The sequence below is a fragment of the Colossoma macropomum genome, unplaced genomic scaffold, assembly GCF_904425465.1.
Source record: "Colossoma macropomum unplaced genomic scaffold, Colossoma_macropomum, whole genome shotgun sequence".
Taxonomy (NCBI): Eukaryota; Metazoa; Chordata; class Actinopteri; order Characiformes; family Serrasalmidae; genus Colossoma; species Colossoma macropomum.
The window spans coordinates 672,164-693,927 of NW_023496051.1; the positions used below are offsets into that span (position 1 = coordinate 672,164).

Sequence of the window (21,764 nt, forward strand, 5' to 3'; positions counted from 1 at the left end):
TGGTTACCATTTGTTTACATCTGATCTGACCAAATAAAGCTATATATAGCTTTAATATGAAATCCCTACAGGGTAAATGTGCTGTTGTTGGACCATATCCAAGCGTGTCCATGTTGTCAGAAAGCATTGATTAGAAGTCTGATTGATGGAAATGGCTGTACATTGAAATTAAATGTCGCCATCTAGTGGACAGCAAAGCAAATCCTATCAGTCAAATGGCTTAGTGCATGTATCATACTGTAGACAGTCATTGTTAAGTAGGGTGTTTCTACTAAAGTGTAATGCACTCTCCTCCATGAATATACTTTAGAAACATTTTACTCCTCAAAACATTCGTAAAAAAATGAGCATCGTATTCATAACCATTTGATGTAATAACTTTCTGTAAGGAAGCTTTTAGAGGTGAATGTCTGGTTCCTATCACCACCAGTGTGAATCACTCTGACTCAGTAAGCTTATCTATAACAAAACATAAAGCCGGTCAGGCAATGTTTTGGAGAAAATCACTGGCCTTCCCTATTAAGCACTTGCGGTTTCTTAACCACTGGGCATTCAGAGTGATGTGATGTGAACTAATTCATTTGTAGAGAAACGTACCAACACAGATTTCTTTACAGTGGTGGTGATAGGAACCAGGGGTCACCATGACTACAACACACATATAGCCATTTTATTTACTACACAAAACCATCAATGAACCTACACGTCTCTTGAGTTTTACATGGAATGTTAATGATGGGAAAATAGTGGAAAATCTGAAAATATGAGCTTTCTTTGTAATGTTCCCTACAACACTTTTCATGTATTCCTCCAACATGAATAGATGAAATACTACTCTGAATGACTTTGTTGACATGTTAACCATTTAATCATGAAGAAATTTAGAAAAATCGTTAGAGTTCCCCTTTGAGTGCCCCTGCTGTCCTGCTGATATGTAAACTTCTCTGTGAAATGCGCAGTATTGAGCGCTGCGTATGCCACAGCCACTCACGTGCAGGGCCCTCCCCGCCAAATGAAACTGCCGAGACGTGAAGGAGACAAATTTTGTTAAGAAGGGCCTTAACAGAACAAGGCTCCCACAGTTGGGTATTAATATTACGGTTAGTCCAAACGGAGCCTCGTCTTTATGAAATGTCAGAACAAACTTTCATATTCGGTATTATTTGTACAAATGAGTAAACATGTCTGTTTCTCACCTCAGTTTCCCCTAAAGTACATTTAAAGGCACAGTTTACTTAAAGAAAGAGAGCTTCTAAACGTACAGCCGTGATTATTTAGCATTACTGCTACTGAGTGCTGATAGGTTAGCATTACTGCTACTGGGTGCTGATTGGTTAGCATTACTGCTATTGGGTGCTGACTGGTTAGCATTACTGCTATTGGGTGCTGATTGGTTAGCATTATTGCTACTGAGTTCTGATTGTTTAGCATTACTGCTACTGGGTGCTGATTGGTTAGCATTACTGCTACTGGGTGCTGATTGGTTAGCATTGCTGCTACTGAGCGCTGATTGGTTAGCATTACTGCTGCTGGGTGCTGATTGGTTAGCATTACCGCTACTGAGTTCTGATTGTTTAGCATTGCTGCTACTGAGTTCTGATTGGTTAGCATTACTTCTACTGAGTTCTGATTGGTTAGCATTACTGCTACTGAGTTCTGATTAGTTAGCATTACCGCTACTGGGTGCTGATTGGTTAGCATTGCTGCTACTGGTTGCTGATTGGTTAGCATTACTGTTACTGAGTTCTGATTAGTTAGCCTTACTGCTACTGAGTTCTGATTGGTTAGCATTACTGCTACTGAGTGCTGATTAGTTAGCCTTACTGCTACTGAGTTCTGATTGGTTAACATTACTGCTACTGGGTGCTGATTAGTTAGCGTTACTGCTACTGTAAACACTTGTAGCCTACCAAAGCATGTCAAAAACAAAGACATTGTTTAAATATTATAACACTGTCCAATTAAACGTAATGCACCGAGAATATTGTACTTCATTTTCAAATGAAAGTGAGCCTGTTAGCATTTCTTTTAGTCTTAATTCACTTATGTGTGAAATTAAAACAGAAGCATCAGCAAAACAGCTGCCTTCAATTTTTTTAGACCCAAAGGATCAAAAAGAGAAGAACAGAGCCTGAAACACTGTAAACTTCAGTTCCTGTGCTGATAGATGTGCTGAGAGGCTCTACTGCAGTTCTATAGGGAATAATGCTGGTTTTAACATCAGTTCTACAGAGATAATTCAAATAATCATCATTTTAAGGTAAAGATAACAGTTAATTAAGGCTGTGTGTTATTAACTTTTTAAAGTGTTATTAAGAAATAAAAGCAAAGTTGAATTCTGTTTCATAAGTTAGGATTTTCCTTTCTCAGTAGCATTAAAGGAGAATTTCTTCCAAATTCTATGCATAAATCAGTCATTAGGATGTAAACCGAGTCATTCAGAGCAGTTTGGTGTAAACTTTTCTGTTTGAGAGTCAGAATTGTTCACAGTGGTGGTGACAGAAACCAGGCGTCCACCTCTGATACACTGCCTGATGTCTGAGACGTTGTTTTATGATAGTTTTTGTGATCACACACTGGACTAAAGTGTTGTTTTATGATGCACTTTTGGCCTAAATAGTATTTTATAATCCATTCATGCAGGGTGGGGTTTGTAACTGACCCCTTCATGATGAGTTTAGAGCTCATGTTAACAGTTTTCAATGTTAAAAACTATTGGTCAAATACAGAGTGGTGAAATGAAAATGAGCTTCACTTGCTGATATCGCCATCTAGTGGATTTAGACTGACTTGTGTACAATAAAAAAATACAATGGACAGCACAGCAATAGGCTATATGTCTGTGTGTCAATCACCGCTAACATTTCCCTAACCATTGTGCTTCCCATCCTGTGCAGCTACAAAGCTGCCACTGTACCTGTGTGGCAGGTACAGCTTGTGCAACCATGTGGCAGCACTTTTGTACCAGACTGCACATTATTCTGACCTGAAGCCCTGAAACCTCTGTTCCCCCAAAAACTGACAATTCCTTTTTTATTGTTATCGCTATACTTACCTCGATAAATAGATTGAGATAGAACTTATTTGAAAGCTTAACTAATAGTAAAAAGTGACAAATTCCATTTACTGTTTATCGTCAATAGTAGTAATAAAAAATATTTTATCATTTAATTATTCATTTATTAGAGCACAGTGAGTTACGGCTGTTACATCAATGAAATGTTGCATTGCATTTCATAATTTTAAACATGCTTTGAGTTTTCCTAATTTCGAAGTGGTATCCATAAACAATTTAAACACGTTGTTTTATTATTATTATTTATTATTATTGTACAAATGTCATTTGCAAGATCTACATTTTGTCCTGAAGACAATATACATCCTCTGATAGGCTTTTTTGGGGTTGGAGGTGGTGGGAAGTTAACATTTCTTCCATGTTCAGAAAAGCCCAGCAGAGGATGTCACTTTGGATAACATCAGCTGACTAAATGTAAATGCAATACATCACAGGTTCCCAACCCTGGTCCTTCAGTTCCACTGCCCTGGAAATTTTAGGATTTTCCCTGTTCCAAACGCATCCACTTCAAGTGATGAAGGGCTTGTTAATCAGCTGATTAGTTGGATGATGTGTGTTGAGAGCAGGGGAACACTAATAACGTGCAGTACAAGGGGTCCTCCAGGACAAGGGTTGGGAACCACTGCAATGTATAAGTGCTGTCCTGGCTTCTTTGCCCAAGCCTTTACAAGAGGTCTGTTTTCATAGTTTGTCAGGAAACATGCAGCAGTGTAGAGCTGATTAATATTACCAAAAAGCCAGAGTGGAATCTCAGTGTCAAAGAACTTGTGTTCTTTCACTCGGCATATGAGGTGCTCCACACGCACCCTGAGGTGTGCAATGGCCTGGGTTGTATCAGCCTCCTCACCCCGTGTCTCGCCCTAAACCTCACTCTGGGGTTCTCACTCCTCTCACTGGGCTTCTGGAGTAGCGTCATCACACTCAACAGTAACAATAAACCTTACACGAGGTGGGTGTTTATAATTAAGTGGCCAGTGTGTGGAAGCACAAGGTAGGTGTTTCTAATAAAGTGGCCAGTGAGCTGAAGCACAAGGTAGGTGTTTCTAATAAAGTGGCCAGTGAGTGGAAGTACAAGGTAGGTGTTTCTGATAAAGTGGTGAATAAGTGGAAGCACAAGGTAGGTGTTTCTAATAAAGTGGTGAATAAGTGGAAGCACAAGGTAGGTGTTTCTAATAAAGTGGCCAATGAGTGGAAGTACAAAGTGGGTGTTTCTAATAAAGTGGATCACATGTGCTAGATTTGGGTTAGACTTAAGCATGCAGAGTGTTTATGGTTTTATATAGAATCAGTCCTTTTTAAGAGTGTGGGGTTACATCAGATTAGAGGCTTATGTGGGAAGTTCAGCCAAATAAATAGTTCTAAAATAAAAACCAGTAAAGAATTACAGAGTACATAAGAGCAGAGACAGAAATTCAATTTTCAGAACTTTAAATGAAGTTTAATGAATCATTTTATCAAAATGTTTTTTTATTTATAAATGATCAGTATCATCCAGTGCAGATTCATTTTACAAAAACAATACAAAAACATTTATTATACAAACAATGAATAAATTCTACTCATTCAAAGTCAACTTGGTGTGTGTAAACGCTGACCCACTGGAATTTTGATAGAATGAATTCTAAGTGAAATAATCTGTTTTGTAAACATTTGCTGTATTTGTTGTAAATATTTGTCGAGTACAAAGTAGACATCCTAAACAAATTGTGAAAACTATAATTTGTTGAGATGGAATCTGTGGAGGGAATACATTTTTAATTTTTAGTTTTAATGACTTCAACATAAGTGGATATAAACTTATGACTTCAACCATACAGTTTGGGCACCACCAGTCAAACAGTGCTTTGCTATGAAAATGATTACACATCATTTACAGAGAACTTCTGCATGCTTTATGGCCTGTGCAAAGGTTGTAACACATTTTGTCTGTTTATATTTTAATTTTTTCAGACATAAAGTTTTTAAACACTGTGTCCACTCACTGTCCACCTTGTAGATGTAAAGTCAGAGATAATAGCTCATCTGCTGCTGCACAGTTTGTGTTGGTCATCCTCTAGTCCTTCATCATGGTCACAGGACGCTGCCCACAGGACGCTGTTGGCTGGATATTTTTGGTTGGTGGACTATTCTCAGTCCAGCAGTGACACTGAGGTGTTTAAAAACTCCAGCAGCACTGCTGTGTCTGATCCACTCGTACCAGCACAACACACACTAACACACCACCACCACGTCAGTGTTACTGCAGTGCTGAGAATGATCCACCCAAATAGTACCTGCTCTGTGAGGGTCCATGGGGGTCCTGACCACTGAAGAACAGGGTAAAAGGGGTCTAACAAAGTATGCAGAGAAACAGATGGACTACAGTCTGTAACTGTAGAACTACAAAGTGCACCTATATAGTAGGTGGAGCTGATAAAATGGACAATGAGCGTAGAAACAAGGAGGTGGTCATAAAGTTATGCCTGATCGGTGTGTGTGTGTGTATATATATATATATATAATGTTAATATATTACATATATATTAATATATTATATTATATATATATAATATTTGCTTGTATATATATTTATTATTATTATTATTTGCTTATGTGTGGGTATATATATCCATATCCATATTATAATACCTAGATCATAACATCAGTTCAGTATGTGAAAAGTCAGACATCCAGCAGGGTCAGTCCCAACAGAGCTGCAGAGAAAAGCACAAGGTTCTCTGGTTTTCTTCCAACGTCCCTGTTCCTCACCTCTCCTCTCACTGATAAAGCTGGCGCTATTTTGACGTCCCCGTCTCTCTGCTGAAGTGATGGTGCAACTGGTCTCTCTGTGGAACACAGACAGAGTTAAACCCATCAGAGAGAAAGAACCACTTCCACAACACCAATCACGATCTGCTGTGTTCAAAGGGCTCTTATACAAGTTCCTTTTCATTCTTCTCCTGAAGGGCACAGCATTTTTATTGTACCTCCAAGACTGATATGTAAATGACCGGTGTTCTGATTGGCCGCCCTGTATTGTCATGCCTTCAAGAAATAGTCTGGTCTGAAATGTGGTTAAGTCAGTACATATGCTAAAAACCATAAATCTATCAGTGGTTTCTAATACTGGCTTTGCTAGCCTGGCCTAAAATGACCCCTTCTGCCACTTCCTGTTCCACCTTAAATTAAGTAGCGGCTACATTCTACATACTGCTGCACCATTTAAGGTGGAATGGGAATTTCAAATGAGAAGCCAACGTCAGCTTTGTTGAATTTCTCAAGTCCTTTGTCTCCTATTATGTCCTGTACTACCTCTACTGGTATAACGGTTATGACCAACTCCAGAGGAGTAATTTCAGCTGGTGTACTGCCCACTACCAGTAGAGTCTTTGGAAGGCAGCAATGATTTATTTGCTTCCTGACAGCCAGTATTCAAGAAGACCACTTACAAACCTTGAACAATCAGCTGTACTTTCGTTTGTTTGTTGATTGTAGGAATGAAGCAGGTGTACAGTCCTCCATCAGCCTTCTGGACACTGCTGAGTGTGATGGAGAAGTTTCCTTTTGTCCACTCAGCTGGAAAACTTTCAACTCTGTGTCTGAATGATGTGTCCTGTTCATCAAACAACACTTCACTGTTGATGATGTCGTACACAGTCCTGTTGTCTCCGAATCTCCAGAACACAGTGACTTTATCCTGCAGTGCCTCATCACTGTTTGAACATGGTAAGATGATGTTGTCTCCTACAACAGCTTCAGTCTCCTGCAGAGACACTGAAAGAGACACTGAAACACACATGAAGGCAGATGTGAACACAGCCTGGCTTTTGTTTTCCATGTACTACATATTGCTTATTTAGGTGTTTAGAAATGTTGGTATATTGAGGAACATCAAGTTCTCACCTTTGTCTATCAGCAGCAGGAACACACAGGAGAACCAGCATCTGTAGAAACATCAACAAAACACTGAATAATAATCATGGTGGGACATTCTGACTGGTCTTTCCCGTGTTACCTGAAAATGCAGTCAATCAGACAAGACATGTTTTGTGTCTTGTTGTGGACTAAAGAACAAAAGCCATGTCACACAGCTAAAAACAGTAATAACTGTATTCATGGTTATAGATAACAGTTTATAGATACAGTGTCAGAAACCATATAAGCAAGTCTATTAGAGATTATATCAACACTGTGTGAGGCACCATGCTAACTGGTGGGGTACAAACAGTGTTTCTGGTTGGTACCGTGTTGCCAGGCATGTGGGAGCTCCACGTTACCCAGCACGCCTGTACGACACTGACGGGACACGGAGCGCTTTAAAGACCGTTTAGACCGTTTAAGTGACCATAAAACACCGTATTAGAGTCTTATTACAATAAACTGCGAAGGAAATAAGAACAGAGCCGTCTAGCCGGACAGTTTTACCTGGAGCAGCCAACGGACAGAGAAATATCGCGCGACTCACGTATCAGACGTAACATTTCTCTGAAGTGACAGAATAAAGACGAGCTACACAGTAACAGATTACGGGCTTCAACACAGTCTGATAAGAACCAAATGAAGAGAAATAGTTTGTGAGCGGGGAGAGAGAGAGAGAGAGTCGGGTACAACGATGTATTAGCTTCTGTTATTCGAGTTCACAGCTGCTATAAATAGTGTTTGTTTTCCAGGATTTACAGAGAAAAAGGTCTCTAATCTGTGATTATAGTGAATATAGAATTAATGGAGAAGCGAGGAAAGATGGAGCTGATTCTATATTGCAGGTATCAAGGAATCCAGACAGCACGTGTGTTTTTTTTTCATTCAACAGGCACCTTTATAACATTTCTAACAAGCTGCCTGCTAAAGTAGCCACCAGTGCTCAACCAGACAGGTTACAGTTCTTCACTATAAAGATATGTGTGTATTAGTAAACGTGTACTGACCCTTCACTGAGTCCTGATCTGGTCATCCCGTGGCTTCCGTGCAGCTCGAGAGTGAAAGAATGAAGGACTGAGGATCAGAAAGTAGCGCGGGGAAATCGCGCTTGAGACTCCGCCCCCTTTTCCAATCCACCAATAATATTACACGACCACAACACTCATCCATCCTTCATCACCACCACTGTTGTTCTACTTCCTTATAATGCAAAAAGACTTTGTTCATTTGGTCATTTTGGGTCGTTTCTTTAAGTCCATTCATCATGAAATTCACACAGAATGTAAAGGACAACAGGTAAAACTGAAAAACGGCACAAATGGAGATACGATGTTTTCTTCTGACATATAGTGACATATCTATCTATCTATCTATCTATCTATATACATACATATATGGAATTCCTCCTTTAAGTCAGGATAACTAAATGTAGTCTGACCATTTACACCACCATTATTTTGTTATTCTGTATTTCTTAATAAATGTGTTATATGGGATTTGTTTGCTGCACTGCATAAATAATTTCATTTAAAAAACAACAAATGATCACTTTTCCACAGCGCTTACAGACATAAATATTTCATAAGTCAATTCCACAACTATGAGGAATAGATCAAGGTTTAGACTCTGTAATCAGGTAGGGGAGAAGAGAAACCTGCTCCCTTATCATGAAAACCTCCAGAAAGCATAAGAAACAAGCTTGCTTGGCGTGTTACTTAGTAGATCAGATCATTTAGTCTTCATTTTAACTGCAAAATACTTAACGCTCTATCGCATGAATTATTACTTAAACATGATAAAAATGGTTTAATGTGTTTTTGTTATTTAAAATTGCTTAAATAATGGAAATATTTAAAAATAAATGTGTTTCATGAAAAGTGGGGCATTTGGTAAATTGTTGCCATATGGCAACAATGCACAATCATAGCACAGCACCATAAAATAAAAAAAAGTCAACATTTTCTCTAAAATCAACATTTGATTGAAAACAAGACCAAAGAAATCCAACTTATACGTAGTAAAAAACCCAGTATTCACAAATGTTGCAAATTAGTACAATTTCAATTGGTATTTGGGATGTACGGAAATAACAACATCATAATAAGAACTCCTGGTCATGTGATGTCATAAAGTAGCTGTCCTTTCAAAGTAAAAGACCCTTTTTCCACAATTAAATAGGAAAACACGCTTTTTAATAAAACTGAGATAAAGTAATTGGCAACACCAGGCAACAGAGGGTTAAACAGCTAAATAAAACACTGTTCAGAACTTCAAGTTGCTACACATTTAGCACTGCAAAAAGTGTCGTCTTGACAAGGGAAATTATCTTAAATCCAGGCATTATATCTAATATTTCTCATGTTGAGATTACTGAGCTCAGTGTAGTATTATTTTACTGAATTCCAGATGTTTTTACTTGATTTAAGTGATTTTACTGAGTGAAACTGTCTCACTGTATCACTTAAAACAAGTAAAAATGTCTAGAAATAAGTTAAATGATCTTATATTTAATTTATATACATTAGAATGATCTCAACATGAGAAATATTAGATATAGCGACCAGATTTAATATAATTTCATTTGACAAGACAACCTTTTTGCAGTTTGCTGCCAGTTGAGGATATAATTGACAATTTCCTTCAGCGGTTCTAGCTAACATTTTAGCGTTTTTGTCTCAAAGTAATTCAAATGCTTGAGTGTAAAATTAAAACAAAGGCGTCAGTAGAACAGGGAGATGGAGCGAAAGGAGAGTTACTGCTTTCAGATTTTTGTTTAGACCAAAAGGATCAAAAAGAGAAGAACAGAGCCTGAAACACTGCAAACTTCAGTTCCTGTGCTGATAGATGTGCTGAGAGGTTCTACTGCAGTTCTCTAGGGAATAATGCTGGTTTTAACATCAGTTCTACACAGATAATTCAAATAATCATCATTTAAATGTAAAGATAACAGTTAATTAAGGCTGATTATTTAAAATAAGTGTTATTAAAAATAAAAGCAAAATTGAATTCTGTTAAACTGCCCATACAGTCTTTAAGATTTAGCATAGAGATTTCCTTTTAAGTATGAAACTTAAGTTAGGATTTTCCTTTCTCAGTAGCATTAAAGGAGAATTTCTTTCAAATTCAAATCAAATGTCGCCATCTAGTGGATGTAGAATGAATTGTGTCCTGAAGTCCTGATCCTGGAGGCCTTAATTTCCTGGATCACGTGTGCTAGATTTGTGTTGGAGTTAAACTTTACACAGTAGTAGATCTCCAGGACCAGAATAGTATCTGCTACATAGAACCATTTTCAAAAAGAACACATTCTCCATCAGTCTGAAGAACCATTAAAGCGTGTAGATATTTCTCTGAGTGTTTACTTTGGACCCTCACAGAACAGGTACTATTTGGGTGGCAGATCATTCTCAGTACTGCAGTAACACTAATGGGGTGGTGGTGTGTTAGTGCTGAGAATGATAAAATGGACAATGAGTGTGCCTGATTGGTGTGTGTGTGTGTGTGTGTGTGTGTGTGTGTGTATATATATATATATATATATACACGCTGTCGCCTCACAGCAAGAACGGAGGATAAGCGACCCAGGAGGATAAGCGGTTTAGATGATGTATGTATGTATGTATGTATGTATATATATACACATACACACACACACACACGATATCTGTATAAAATATCCATATTATAATACCTACATCATAACATCAGTTCAGTATGTGAAAAGTCAGACATACAGCAGGGTCAGTCCCAACAGAGCTGCAGAGAAAAGCACAAGGTTCTCTGGGTTTCTTCCAGCATCCCTGTTCCTCAACTCTTCTCTCCCTGATAAAGCTGGCACTGTTTTGACGTCCCCGTTTCTCCACTGAAGTGATGGTGCAACTGGTCTCTCTGTGGAATACAGACAGAGTTAAACCCATCAGAGAGACAGAGAACCACTTCCACAACACCAATCACGATCTGCTGTGTTCAAAAGGCTCATATACAGGTTCTTTTTCATTCTGAAGGGCACTTTTACTTTTTTTTACAGCATTTTTACTGTACCTCCAAGACTGATATGTAAATGACCGGTGTTCTGATTGGCTGCCCTGTATTGCCTTCAAGAAATAGTCTGGTCTGAAATGTGGTTAAGTCAGTACATATACTAAAAACCATAAATCTGTCAGTACTGGTTTCTAATACTGGCTTTGCTAGCCTGGCCAAAAATGACCCCTTCTGCCACTTCCTGTTCCACCTTAAATGGAGCAGTGGCTACATTCTACATATTGCTGCACCGTTTAAGGTGGAATGGGAAATTCAAATGAGAAGCCAACGTGAGCTTTGTTGAATTTCTCAAGTCCTTTGTCTCCTATTATGTCCTGTACTACCTCTACTGGTATAACGGTTATGACCAACTCCAGAGGAGTAATTTCAGCTGGTGTACTGCCCACTACCAGTAGAATCTTTGGAAGGCAGCAATGATTTATTTGCTTCCTGACAGCCAGTATTCAAGAAGACCACTTACAAACCTTTAACAATCAGCTCTACTTTCGTTTGTTTGTTGATAGCAGGAATGAAGCAGGTGTACAGTCCTCCATCAGCCTTCTGGACACTGCTGAGTGTGATGGAGAAGTTTCCTTTTGTCCACTCAGCTGGAAAACTTTCAACTCTGTTACTGAATGATGTGTCCTGTTCATCAAACAACACTTTGTTGTTGATGATGTCGTACACAATCCTGCTGTCTCTGAATCTCCAGAACACAGTGACTTTATCCTGCAGTGCCTCATCACTGTTTGAACATGGTAAGATGATGTTGTCTCCTACAACAGCTTCAGTCTCCTGCAGGGACACTGAAACACACATGAAGGCAGATGTGAGCACAGCCTGGCTTTTGTTTTCCATGTGCTACATATTGCTTATGTAGGTGTTTAGAAATGTTGGTATATTGAGGAACATCAAGTTCTCACCTTTGTCTATCAGCAGCAGGAACACACAGGAGAACCAGCATCTGTAGAAACATCAACAAAACACTGAATAATAATCATGGTGGGACATTCTGACTGGTCTTTCCCGTGTTACCTGAAAATGCAGTCAATCAGACAAGACATGTTTTGTGTCTTGTTGTGGACTAAAGAACAAAAGCCATGTCACACAGCTAAAAACAGTAATAACTGTATTCATGGTTATAGATAACAGTTTATAGATACAGTGTCAGAAACCATATAAGCAAGTCTATTAGAGATTATATCAACACTGTGTGAGGCACCATGCTAACTGGTGGGGTACAAACAGTGTTTCTGGTTGGTACCGTGTTGCCAGGCTACTCTAGCGTTGGTTGGCTGCTAACTCACTCAGCAAAATGTTTGGTTCCACAACTTTTCTTTTGGAAATGTTTGGTACTGAGGTCTTTAACACATTAACTGACATTTTACACATCTTCTCCTTTGTCTTCGGTTTGAGAACTGAGCAACAATTCACTCCAAACTCTTGGCAAACTGGGTACATTAATACCTCAGTCAGAGGCAGACCAGTGCCAACCAATCAGCGCTGAGTAGCAGTAATGCCAACCAATCAGCGCTCAGTAGCAGTATTGTCAACCACTCAGCACTCAGCATCAGTAATGCTAACCGATCAGCACTCAGCAGCAGTAATGGCAGCCAATCAGCGCTCAGTAGCAGTAATGCTAACCAATCAGCACGCAGTAACAGTAATGCCAATCAATCAGCACTCAGTAGCAGTAATGCCAACCAATCAGCACTCAGTAGCAGTAATGCTAACCAATCAGCACTCAGTAACAGTAATGCCAATCAATCAGCACTCAGTAGCAGTAATGCTAACCAATCAGCACTCAGTAGTAGTAATGCCAACCAATCAGCACTCAGTAGCAGTAATGCTAACCTATCAGCACATAGTAACAGTAGTGCCAATCAATCAGCGCTCAGTAGCAGTAATGCTAACCTATTAGCACATAGTAACAGTAGTGCCAATCAATCAGCGCTCAGTAGCAGTAATGCTAACCTATCAGCACATAGTAACAGTAGTGCCAATCAATCAGCGCTCAGTAGCAGTAATGCTAACCTATCAGCACATAGTAACAGTAGTGCCAATCAATCAGCACTTAGTAGCAGTAATGCTAACCTATCAGCACATAGTAACAGTAGTGCCAATCAATCTGCACTCAGTAGCAGTAATGCTAACCAATCAGCACTCAGTAGCAGTAATGCTAACCAATCAGCACTCAGTAGTAGTAATGCCAACCAATCAGCACTCAGTAGCAGTAATGCTAACCTATCAGCACATAGTAACAGTAGTGCCAATCAATCAGCACTCAGTAACAGTAATGCTAACCAATCAGCACTCGGTACCAGTAATGCCAACCAATCAGCACTCAGTAGCAGTAATGCTAACCAATCAGCACTCAGCAGCAGTAATGCTAATCAATCAGCACTCAGTAGCAGTAATGCTAACCAATCAGCACTCAGTAGCAGTAATGCTAATCAATCAGCTCCAGTGCAAAAGGAAAGAAGCAAACTTCAGACAACAAACATGTTGTGGCTGATTGACTACATTCAGGGTTATGAGCTGATGGCACATGTTCTCAGTAGAACCGTTCACACAAAGTAGAACAACTTTTTGTGGTATCTGCTTTACTGATGTTGACTGTCTCCCTTTGTTTAATGGGGGTGGCCAATGCCCCTGTCAAAAACTCCACTGACACAAGCATGTATCAAAAAAGTCTATGATAACATCTTTGGCTCCATACCTTACTGGATATCCTATATCTGGAACTGCCATCTGCAAGAATTAGCAATGCTGGCCCTGGAACTCTTAATGTATGGATTCACTGTATTTCTAAAATCAGGACCCTTGTGCTTGCTCAACTATTGGCTGTGTTTAAGTTGTGACCGATGTAACTCAATTCTCATGTGTTCTATGTTGAAGCAAGGTTTTTTTCCTCTTCTTTGTGTGTGGGTCAGGGCTGGAATGGGGGGGGTGGGGGGGGGGTGTTGTTCTTTAAATGGAAAATAATAAAAAATGAATCACAAAAAGGTCTATGATTAAAGCTTTTACAAAACTGCTTGACACTGAAGTCTTTTACCAAAATGACTATTAAAACAAACTGTAAACTGTTCTGAGTCAGCAGGTTTACAGTACTTACACCAGAAAATACACATCAGCTGTATTAGAGAAACACCTGCTTTATTTCTGAACTGTAAAAAGAAGCTCAACAACACAACACTACACCATCTGTAGAGTAAAATAAATAAAAACAACGCACACAACTGTGAAATTAAGTCAATTTGTCCTCACTATGATACACTTACACAGTATATTACACATTTATTTCATTAATTTATTTGTATTTGTTTTTAGCTCTACAAAATATTTTCCACTTTGAGTAAATTTTATATGGTTAGCAAAATTGTACTGAAAACAGTCTGACAGTAAAGTAGCTTTGAATTTGAAACGCAGCTACTAATAAAAATCAATTTTCAGTTGCCTCTTGGCTCTGATTCGCTCGTATGAAACAAACCCCGCCCCTCGTTGTGGCACGTCATGTGTGATCCATGTCGGGGCTCCCCGTTACCCAGAAACGTCTGTACGTCACTGACAGGACACGGAGCGCTTTAAAGACCGTTTAGACTGTTTAAGTGACCATAAAACACCGTATTAGAGTCTTATTACAATAAACTGCGCCTCGCCTTCACAGTCCGTGAGAGCGGCCGGTTGCACAGGGGGCAGTCAAGACGGATCAGACGTAACATTTCAGACGTTACAGAACAAAAACGGGCTACACACTGTAAATGATAACGGGCACAGTTTGATAAGAAAGAAATGAAAAGAAATGGTTTGTGAGCAGAGAGAGAGAGAGAGAGAGAGAGAGAGAGAGAGAGAGAGAGAGAGAGAGTCAGGTAAAACGATGTATTAGCTTCTGTTATTCGAGTTTACAGCTGCTATAAATAGTGTTTTCCAGGATTTACAGAGAAAAAGGTCTCTAATCTGTAATTATAGTGAATATAGAATTAATGGAGAAGCGAGGAAAGATGGAGCTGATTCAAGTATAAAGGAATCCAGACAGCTCAACCAGACAGTTCTTCACTATAAAGATATGTGTGTATTAGTAAATGTGTACTGACCCTTCACTGAGTCCTGATCTGGTCATCGCGTGGCTTCTGTGCAGCTCGAGAGTGAAAGAATGAATGACCAAGGATTTGAAAGTAGCGCAGTAAGACCGCACCTGAGACCCCGCCCCCTTTTTCAACCGACCAATAATATTACACGACCATAACACTCATCCATCCTTCATCACCACCACTGTTGTTCTACTTCCTTATAATGCAAAAAGACTTTGTTCCGAGTCATTTTGGGTCGTTTCTTTAAGTCCATTCACCATGAACTTTACACAGAATGGAAAGGACAACAGGTAAAACTGAAAAACGGCACAAATGGAGACACGATGTTTCCTTCTGACATGTAGTGACATATCTATCTATCTATCTATCTATCTATCTATCTACATACATATATTTAATTCCTCCTTTAAGTCAGGATAACTAAATGTAGTCTGACCATTTACACCACCATTATTTTGTTATTCTTATAAATGTGTTATTTGGAATTTGTTTGCTGCACTGCATAAATAATTTCATTTGAAAAATAACAAATGATCACTTTTCCACAGCGCTTACAGACATAAATATTTCATAAGTCAATTCCACAACTATGAGGAATAGATCAAGGTTTAGACTCTGTAATCAGGTACGGGAGAAGAGAAACCTGCTCCCTTATCATGAAAACCTCCAGAAAGCATAAGAAACAAGCTTGCTTGGCGTGTTACTCAGTAGATCAGATCATTTAGTCTTCATTTTAACTGCAAAATACTTACAACAGAAACCGGAATTACAGTTATGTTAAAAAGCATAACTTAAAAAAAAAATATGGTTGCAGTGATGTTACAAAAAAAGGGGGGTGGGGGGGTTTAGAAATATGTGGGCTGTGATTTGGAACTGCAGTCCATCGTGTTTCACTGAAAATAATGTCACAATCAACAATAATAATAAACCTTACTTGAGGTAGGTATTTCTAATAAAGTGGCCAGTGAGTGGAAGCACAAGGTGGATGTTTCTAATAAAGTGGCCAGTGAGTGGAAATACAGGGTTGGTGTTTCTAATAAAGTGGCCAGTGAGTGGAAGCACAAGGTGGGTGTTTCTAATAAAGTGGCCAGTGATCCAAGGCAGATTTAGAGATTGTGGAGCTCTGGGCAAAAGACAGGAATGGGGACCCCTGGACATTTTTAAATTAGTCAACCACCTTGACCAGGGGTGTCTAGTCCTGATCCTGGAGGCCTTAATTTCCTGGATCACGTGTGCTAGATTTGTGTTGGAGTTAAACTTTACACAGTGGTAGATCTCCAGGACCAGAACAGTATCTGCTACATAGAACCATTTTCAAAAAGAACACATTCTCCATCAGTCTGAAGAACCATTAAAGCGTGTAGATATTTCTCTGAGTGTTTTTGGTTTTATATAGAATCAGTCTTTTTTAAGAGTGTGGGGTTACATCAGATTAGAGGCTTATGTGGGAAGTTCAGCCAAATAAATAGTTCTAAAATAAAAACCAGTAAAGAATTACAGTGTAAATAAGAGCAGAGACAGGGATTCACAATTCAGAACTTTAAACGCTGAATCATTTTATCAAAATATATTTAATTATTATTATCAGTATCATCCAGTGCAGATTCATTTTACAAAAACAATACAAAAACATTTATTATACAATGAGCAAATTCTACTGTGCCAAAAAATTCTTCATATACAGTGGAAGTCATAAGTTTACAAACACCTTAGCCACATTCATTTAAACATCTCACTTACATCATAGAACACATCCCCTCTCTTAGGTCAGTTAGGGTCACTACTATATTTATACATACATACATACATACATACATACATACTGATCAGACATAACATTATGATCACCTCCTTGTTTCTATGCTCATTGTCCATTTTATCAGCTCCACTTACTATATAGGTGCACTTTGTAGTTCTACAGTTACAGACTGTAGTCCATTTGTTTCTCTGCATACTTTGTTAGCCCCCTTTTACCCTGTTCTTCAGTTAATAACTACATCATAACATCAGTTCAGTATGTGAAAAGTCAGACATACAGCAGAGTCAGTCCCAACAGAGCTGCAGAGAAAAGCACAAGGTTCTCTGGTTTTCTTCCAGCGTCCCTGTTCCTCAACTCTCCTCTCACTGATAAAGCTGGCGCTGTTTTGACGTCCCCGTCTCTCTGCTGAAGCATTTGTGCAACTGGTCTCTCTGTGGAACACAGACAGAGTTAAACCCATCAGAGAGACAGAGAACCACTTCCACAACACCAATCACGATCTGCTGTGTTCAAAGGGCTCATATACAGGTTCCTTTTCATTCTTCTCCTGAAGGGCACTGCATTTTTATTGCACCTCCAAGACTGATATGTAAATGACCAGTGTTCTGATTGGCTGCCCTGTATTGTCATGCCTTCAAGAAATAGTCTGGTCTGAAATGTGGTTAAGTCAGTACATATGCTAAAAACCATAAATCTGTCAATACTGGCTTCTAATACTGGCAACTTTGTTGAATTTCTCAAGTCCTTTGTCTCCTATTATGTCCTCTACTGGTATAACGGTTATGACCAACTCCAGAGGAGTAATTTCAGCTGGTGTACTGCCCACTACCAGTAGAGTCTTTGGAAGACAGCAATGATTTATTTGCTTCCTGACAGCCAGAAACAGCACAACGTTAAATCTTGCACTCTGTGCTACAGACTGTCTGCAGGATCAACACTCCACGTCCCTTCAGAATGGGAAGGCGTAACTGATGTAGGCCGAATGTACATGTGTGCGGTGCGACAATTTACAGAATTAATTGTGATACGATACAGCCGCTTCTTGATTCGATACATTTTTCAATACAGCAAAAATAAGGAGTGGCTGAAAATGTGCCTTACATTAGTCTGAATTAAGTGTGCTGCTTATTTGGAATGGAAAGCTGCAGCCACACCAGCCCTTTGGAAATAAGATTTTCAGTTTCATAGAATATTCACCATTATAAAAGTACAACATCTGTACAACACCAGTGTTCTGATCTAAGGCTGTAGCCAAAAGCATAAGTGTTTATACAGTCCATCAAATTCTTATTTTTAAAAAAATTCATGTTTTGTAATATAGGCCCTTTGATGGTTTTATTTTCAAATCAAACCAAACAGGATTTAAGGAGACTTTCTACAAACCTTGAACAATCAGCTGTACTTTCGTTTGTTTGTTGATAGCAGGAATGAAGCAGATGTACAGTCCTCCATCAGCCTTCTGGACACTGCTGAGTGTGATGGAGAAGTTTCCTTTTGTCCACTCAGCTGGAAAACTTTCAACTCTGTGTCTGAATGATGTGTCCTGTTCATCAAACAACACTTCGCTGTCGATGATGTCGTACACAGTCCTGCTGTCTCTGAATCTCCAGAACACAGTGACTTTATCCTGCAGTGGCTCATCACTGTTTGAACATGGTAAGATGACGGGCTTTCCTACACCAGCTTCAATGCCCTGCAGGGACACTGAAATAGACACTGAAACACAATAAAAGCAGATGTAAGCACAGCCTGGCTTTTATTTTTTTCATGTGCTGCATATTATATTGAGGTAAATTAAGTTTTCACCTTTGTCTATCAGCAGCAGTAAGACACAGGAGAACCAGCATCTACATCAAGAAAACACAGAATAAAATGCTGGAGAAAGACATTCTGATGGCTCATGTTCTTCAAAACTGCAAATGCTGCATGAAAATCCTTTTTTTCCCCAAATATCAAATGAGCAAAATTAATCCTGTTTAACTGCATTTAGTGCAACACTATGCCAAATATTGAATAAAAATCATTGTATTTACAGTTTAACAGTATTTTTTTTTTAAATGTAGCATTATGATGTCTGAAAAAATTAACAGTGTGACACATTGTGTACCATGACAATTTCTTGAAGTATCACAATATTATATTTTGCCATATCGCCCACCTCTAGATCTAAATGTCTGTGTAGATCTAAGTGTCTGTCCAGTCACAAACCTGCAACACTGTGTTCGTCGAGCTAAACCAGAGAACTTTGAGTGATAAACTGGCTTCGGCAAGATAAGTGACCAGAGACTGTTCACAAGATGTTGATTAGATGTAAAACAATATATTAGATGTTGCATATAAGGTTTGGGCTTGAAATACATGTGTATTAAAATATTCCACTGAATAAAAACATGCGTTTGCACAGCTTTTGTTCCATGATATTTTAGATTATTATCACTCTATTGTACAATATTGCTCTGGGGCCACATTACAGAAACTTCCTATCTTTTTGTCTGAACTTAATTCGTAGTACAGAAGCAAATCTTCCCTTCATTTAGGGATTTTATCTTACAGTATCTTATTCCAACTCAGGAACTTTTTTAGCGCGAGTAAAAAACACAAACTCACACACATCAGCAAATCTATCAGTGTGTGAATCACTTCTAATCTTAATACACACAAAAATAAAATAAACCCCCAAAACACAGTAAGAAGGACGAAGCTAAAGTCGGCTTCCTATTCGCCAGCTTCTTGTTCGAGTTTTCCCGTTCCACCTTAATTGGTGCAGCAGCCACTTTCTGGTGCCTGAAGCTGCACCATTTAAGGTGGAACGGGAAAATTTGAACAAGAAGCTGGCAAGTAAGAAACTAACGTCAGGTTTGTGTAAGAAGGTGCTAAAGTTAATCTATTATGGATATCTACACGGATTAAGGAATGCTGTAACTTACCCAGCTACACAGCTTTAACCATCACTGTAATTAAATAACTACTACATAGAGTTAAGATCCCCTGAATAGACTATTAAATGAAATAAGCTTAATATAAAACCAGAGGAAAAACAATCACATCAACAGGTTCTCAGAGCCTCACCAACCACACGGCCATATCTACACATAATCACCACACAAACATGAGCGTGGATCGCTGCGTTTCCTCCGTTATATAAGCCTATCCCACTTTCTGAGATCAATATTCTTGAAATAGTGTAATTTTGGACAATATCTTTCTCAAACTGCCGCTCTGTAATGGTACTGAATGCAGTCCAGCAGCGATGTTGACCGCCCCAAAATGGCGGCGCCGTTGACGTGCCTGGCTGAACCCACCGCGGCATCTAGGTAACGTTATGTATTAACGTTGGTTAGCCAGACAGCTAACGTTAGCTGCCGTTACTGATGTAAAGGTGAAACAAAACTAAAGCGTGATAAGCTTGAAGTTATGACTATTGTGACCGCGTTTCGTGCTGTTTATCAGAGCGTCGCTGCTCTCCAGGTTCATTAATCCAAACGCTTTAGCCAAACGCTTTTAACGTTATTCCGCCTATTATAAAGACACGTTCAGCTCTGTCTCCTCAAAACTCACCACCATCACTGTAATACTTTATCATCAACAGTAACACACGAAGGTAATGAGAGTGACGGAGTCTGCAGTGTCTGAGATTTTTAAAACGCAGAGTTAGAAAAGAAAACCATCTCAGTGAAATCAGCGTTTAACAGTGTAAATAAATGTAGCCTCATTATGTCAGTAGTGAACTATGCTGCCTGACACAGCTGCCTAGAAACGCTAGAAACAGACGGTTAAACAGGAGTTAGGACACTGTTGGGACAGTATTTAGGAGATTTGGTCTAGTTAGGATCCTTCTGTCATACTGTTTTCTTATCTGGAGTTAGGATAAGATTAGTTAGGGACATTTATTCTGTAAAAGCTTCTGTCATAAATTCAGTGCGTACTTAAGTTGTCATGGTAACTTAAGATTTCAGGCTTAAGACGTTTCTGTAATGCGGCCCCTGGACTCTATCACGTTCACGTTTGTCTTAGCTTACTGGAGTTTCTGGTTGCACACATATTAATACTGATGTTAATATATCGTTTTAAACAGTATGATCAATAAAGGCATCGCTTTAAGGAGCCTGATCAAGTCTAACAAACGCAGAGAAGCTGAAATACACAGATCTATTTTCCTATTGGCCCAAATCTCACCAATCAGAATGATTTTTGGGTTGCTGGGCAGATTTTACAGCTAAGTAATAGTAAATGTGTACATACCGCTGACTGAGTCTTAACCGTGTCATGGCGTCGTTTCTGTGAAGCAGCTCGCGAGCGAAAGAAAGAAAGAATGAATGAATGAAAGAATGAATGAGGAGACTTTTAGAGCACTCCTCCTTTTATAAAGCACCTACACGCGGAACAGACCCACCCAGCTCACCTGTATTAAAGGAGTCTAAACTCCTAAACCATTAAGGGGCGTGTACATGGGGCGGAGCTTCGAATTCAAACGAGCAAATCAGTCTTTTCCGCACGTGTTTTTCTTTGATTAACGTGGATATACGTTAAAATCTGTTGAAGTCAAAGTTGATGAAATCAAAGATGATTTGAATTTTTAGACGCTTTTTGAAAAGCACGTCCTCAGAGCTGACGCGGCGCCAGCTCCTGGTTTACAGGCCGCCTACACTAATTCGCCCTGTTGTTCTCAGGTGTTCTGTTTTATACGTGCAGGTAGCGTGAACGAGTCTGTAATGGCTTGTTGGTGTTTTGTGTTGCGAGCCTGTATTGTACTCCTTCACATGCGTAGTAAAACATAATCTGAATGTTTTGTTTTGTGATTATTGCTGTTGCTTTCTTTATAATTACACCAGCTATTCACACGATACTTAACTACGAACCGCTGGCTTCATCCCTACTGACAAAATCACCAGTGGTTTCTGGCGGTGTCCTATAGACTGTA

At 39.1% G+C, this 21,764-nt stretch overlaps 3 protein-coding genes across 4 annotated transcripts in view; all 3 read right to left on the minus strand.

The window, feature by feature from the left end:
• Nucleotides 1-5,697: 5,697 nt before the first annotated feature.
• On the minus strand, nt 5,698-8,132 carry LOC118804624 (CD276 antigen homolog). Its single transcript, XM_036565177.1, has 4 exons — nt 7,981-8,132; nt 6,959-6,999; nt 6,509-6,841; nt 5,698-5,901 (listed from the first exon to the last, which is right to left on the minus strand). The coding sequence occupies exons 1-4, from the start codon at nt 8,004-8,006 to the stop codon at nt 5,738-5,740; spliced, it is 564 nt and encodes a 187-aa protein (XP_036421070.1). The 5' UTR covers nt 8,007-8,132; the 3' UTR covers nt 5,698-5,737.
• A 2,431-nt stretch (nt 8,133-10,563) lies between these two features.
• LOC118804626 (CD276 antigen homolog) overlaps nt 10,564-21,764 on the minus strand; it is a 42,150-nt gene continuing 30,949 nt past the window's right edge. The window contains exons 1-4 of one of the 2 annotated variants that reach the window (XM_036565180.1): nt 15,088-15,128; nt 11,917-11,957; nt 11,479-11,799; nt 10,564-10,861 (exon numbers count right to left, since the gene is read on the minus strand). In XM_036565180.1, coding sequence (XP_036421073.1) covers nt 10,698-10,861; nt 11,479-11,799; nt 11,917-11,957; nt 15,088-15,113 — 552 coding nt within the window. In that variant the 5' untranslated portion in view covers nt 15,114-15,128 and the 3' untranslated portion in view covers nt 10,564-10,697. Of the gene's footprint in view, nt 10,862-11,478; nt 11,800-11,916; nt 11,958-15,087; nt 15,129-21,764 lie in introns of those variants that run through there. The other variant, XM_036565179.1, reaches the window with a different exon arrangement.
• LOC118804622 (CD276 antigen homolog) lies at nt 17,038-21,250 on the minus strand. Its single transcript, XM_036565174.1, has 4 exons — nt 21,086-21,250; nt 18,650-18,690; nt 18,227-18,559; nt 17,038-17,274 (listed from the first exon to the last, which is right to left on the minus strand). The coding sequence occupies exons 1-4, from the start codon at nt 21,109-21,111 to the stop codon at nt 17,111-17,113; spliced, it is 564 nt and encodes a 187-aa protein (XP_036421067.1). The 5' UTR covers nt 21,112-21,250; the 3' UTR covers nt 17,038-17,110.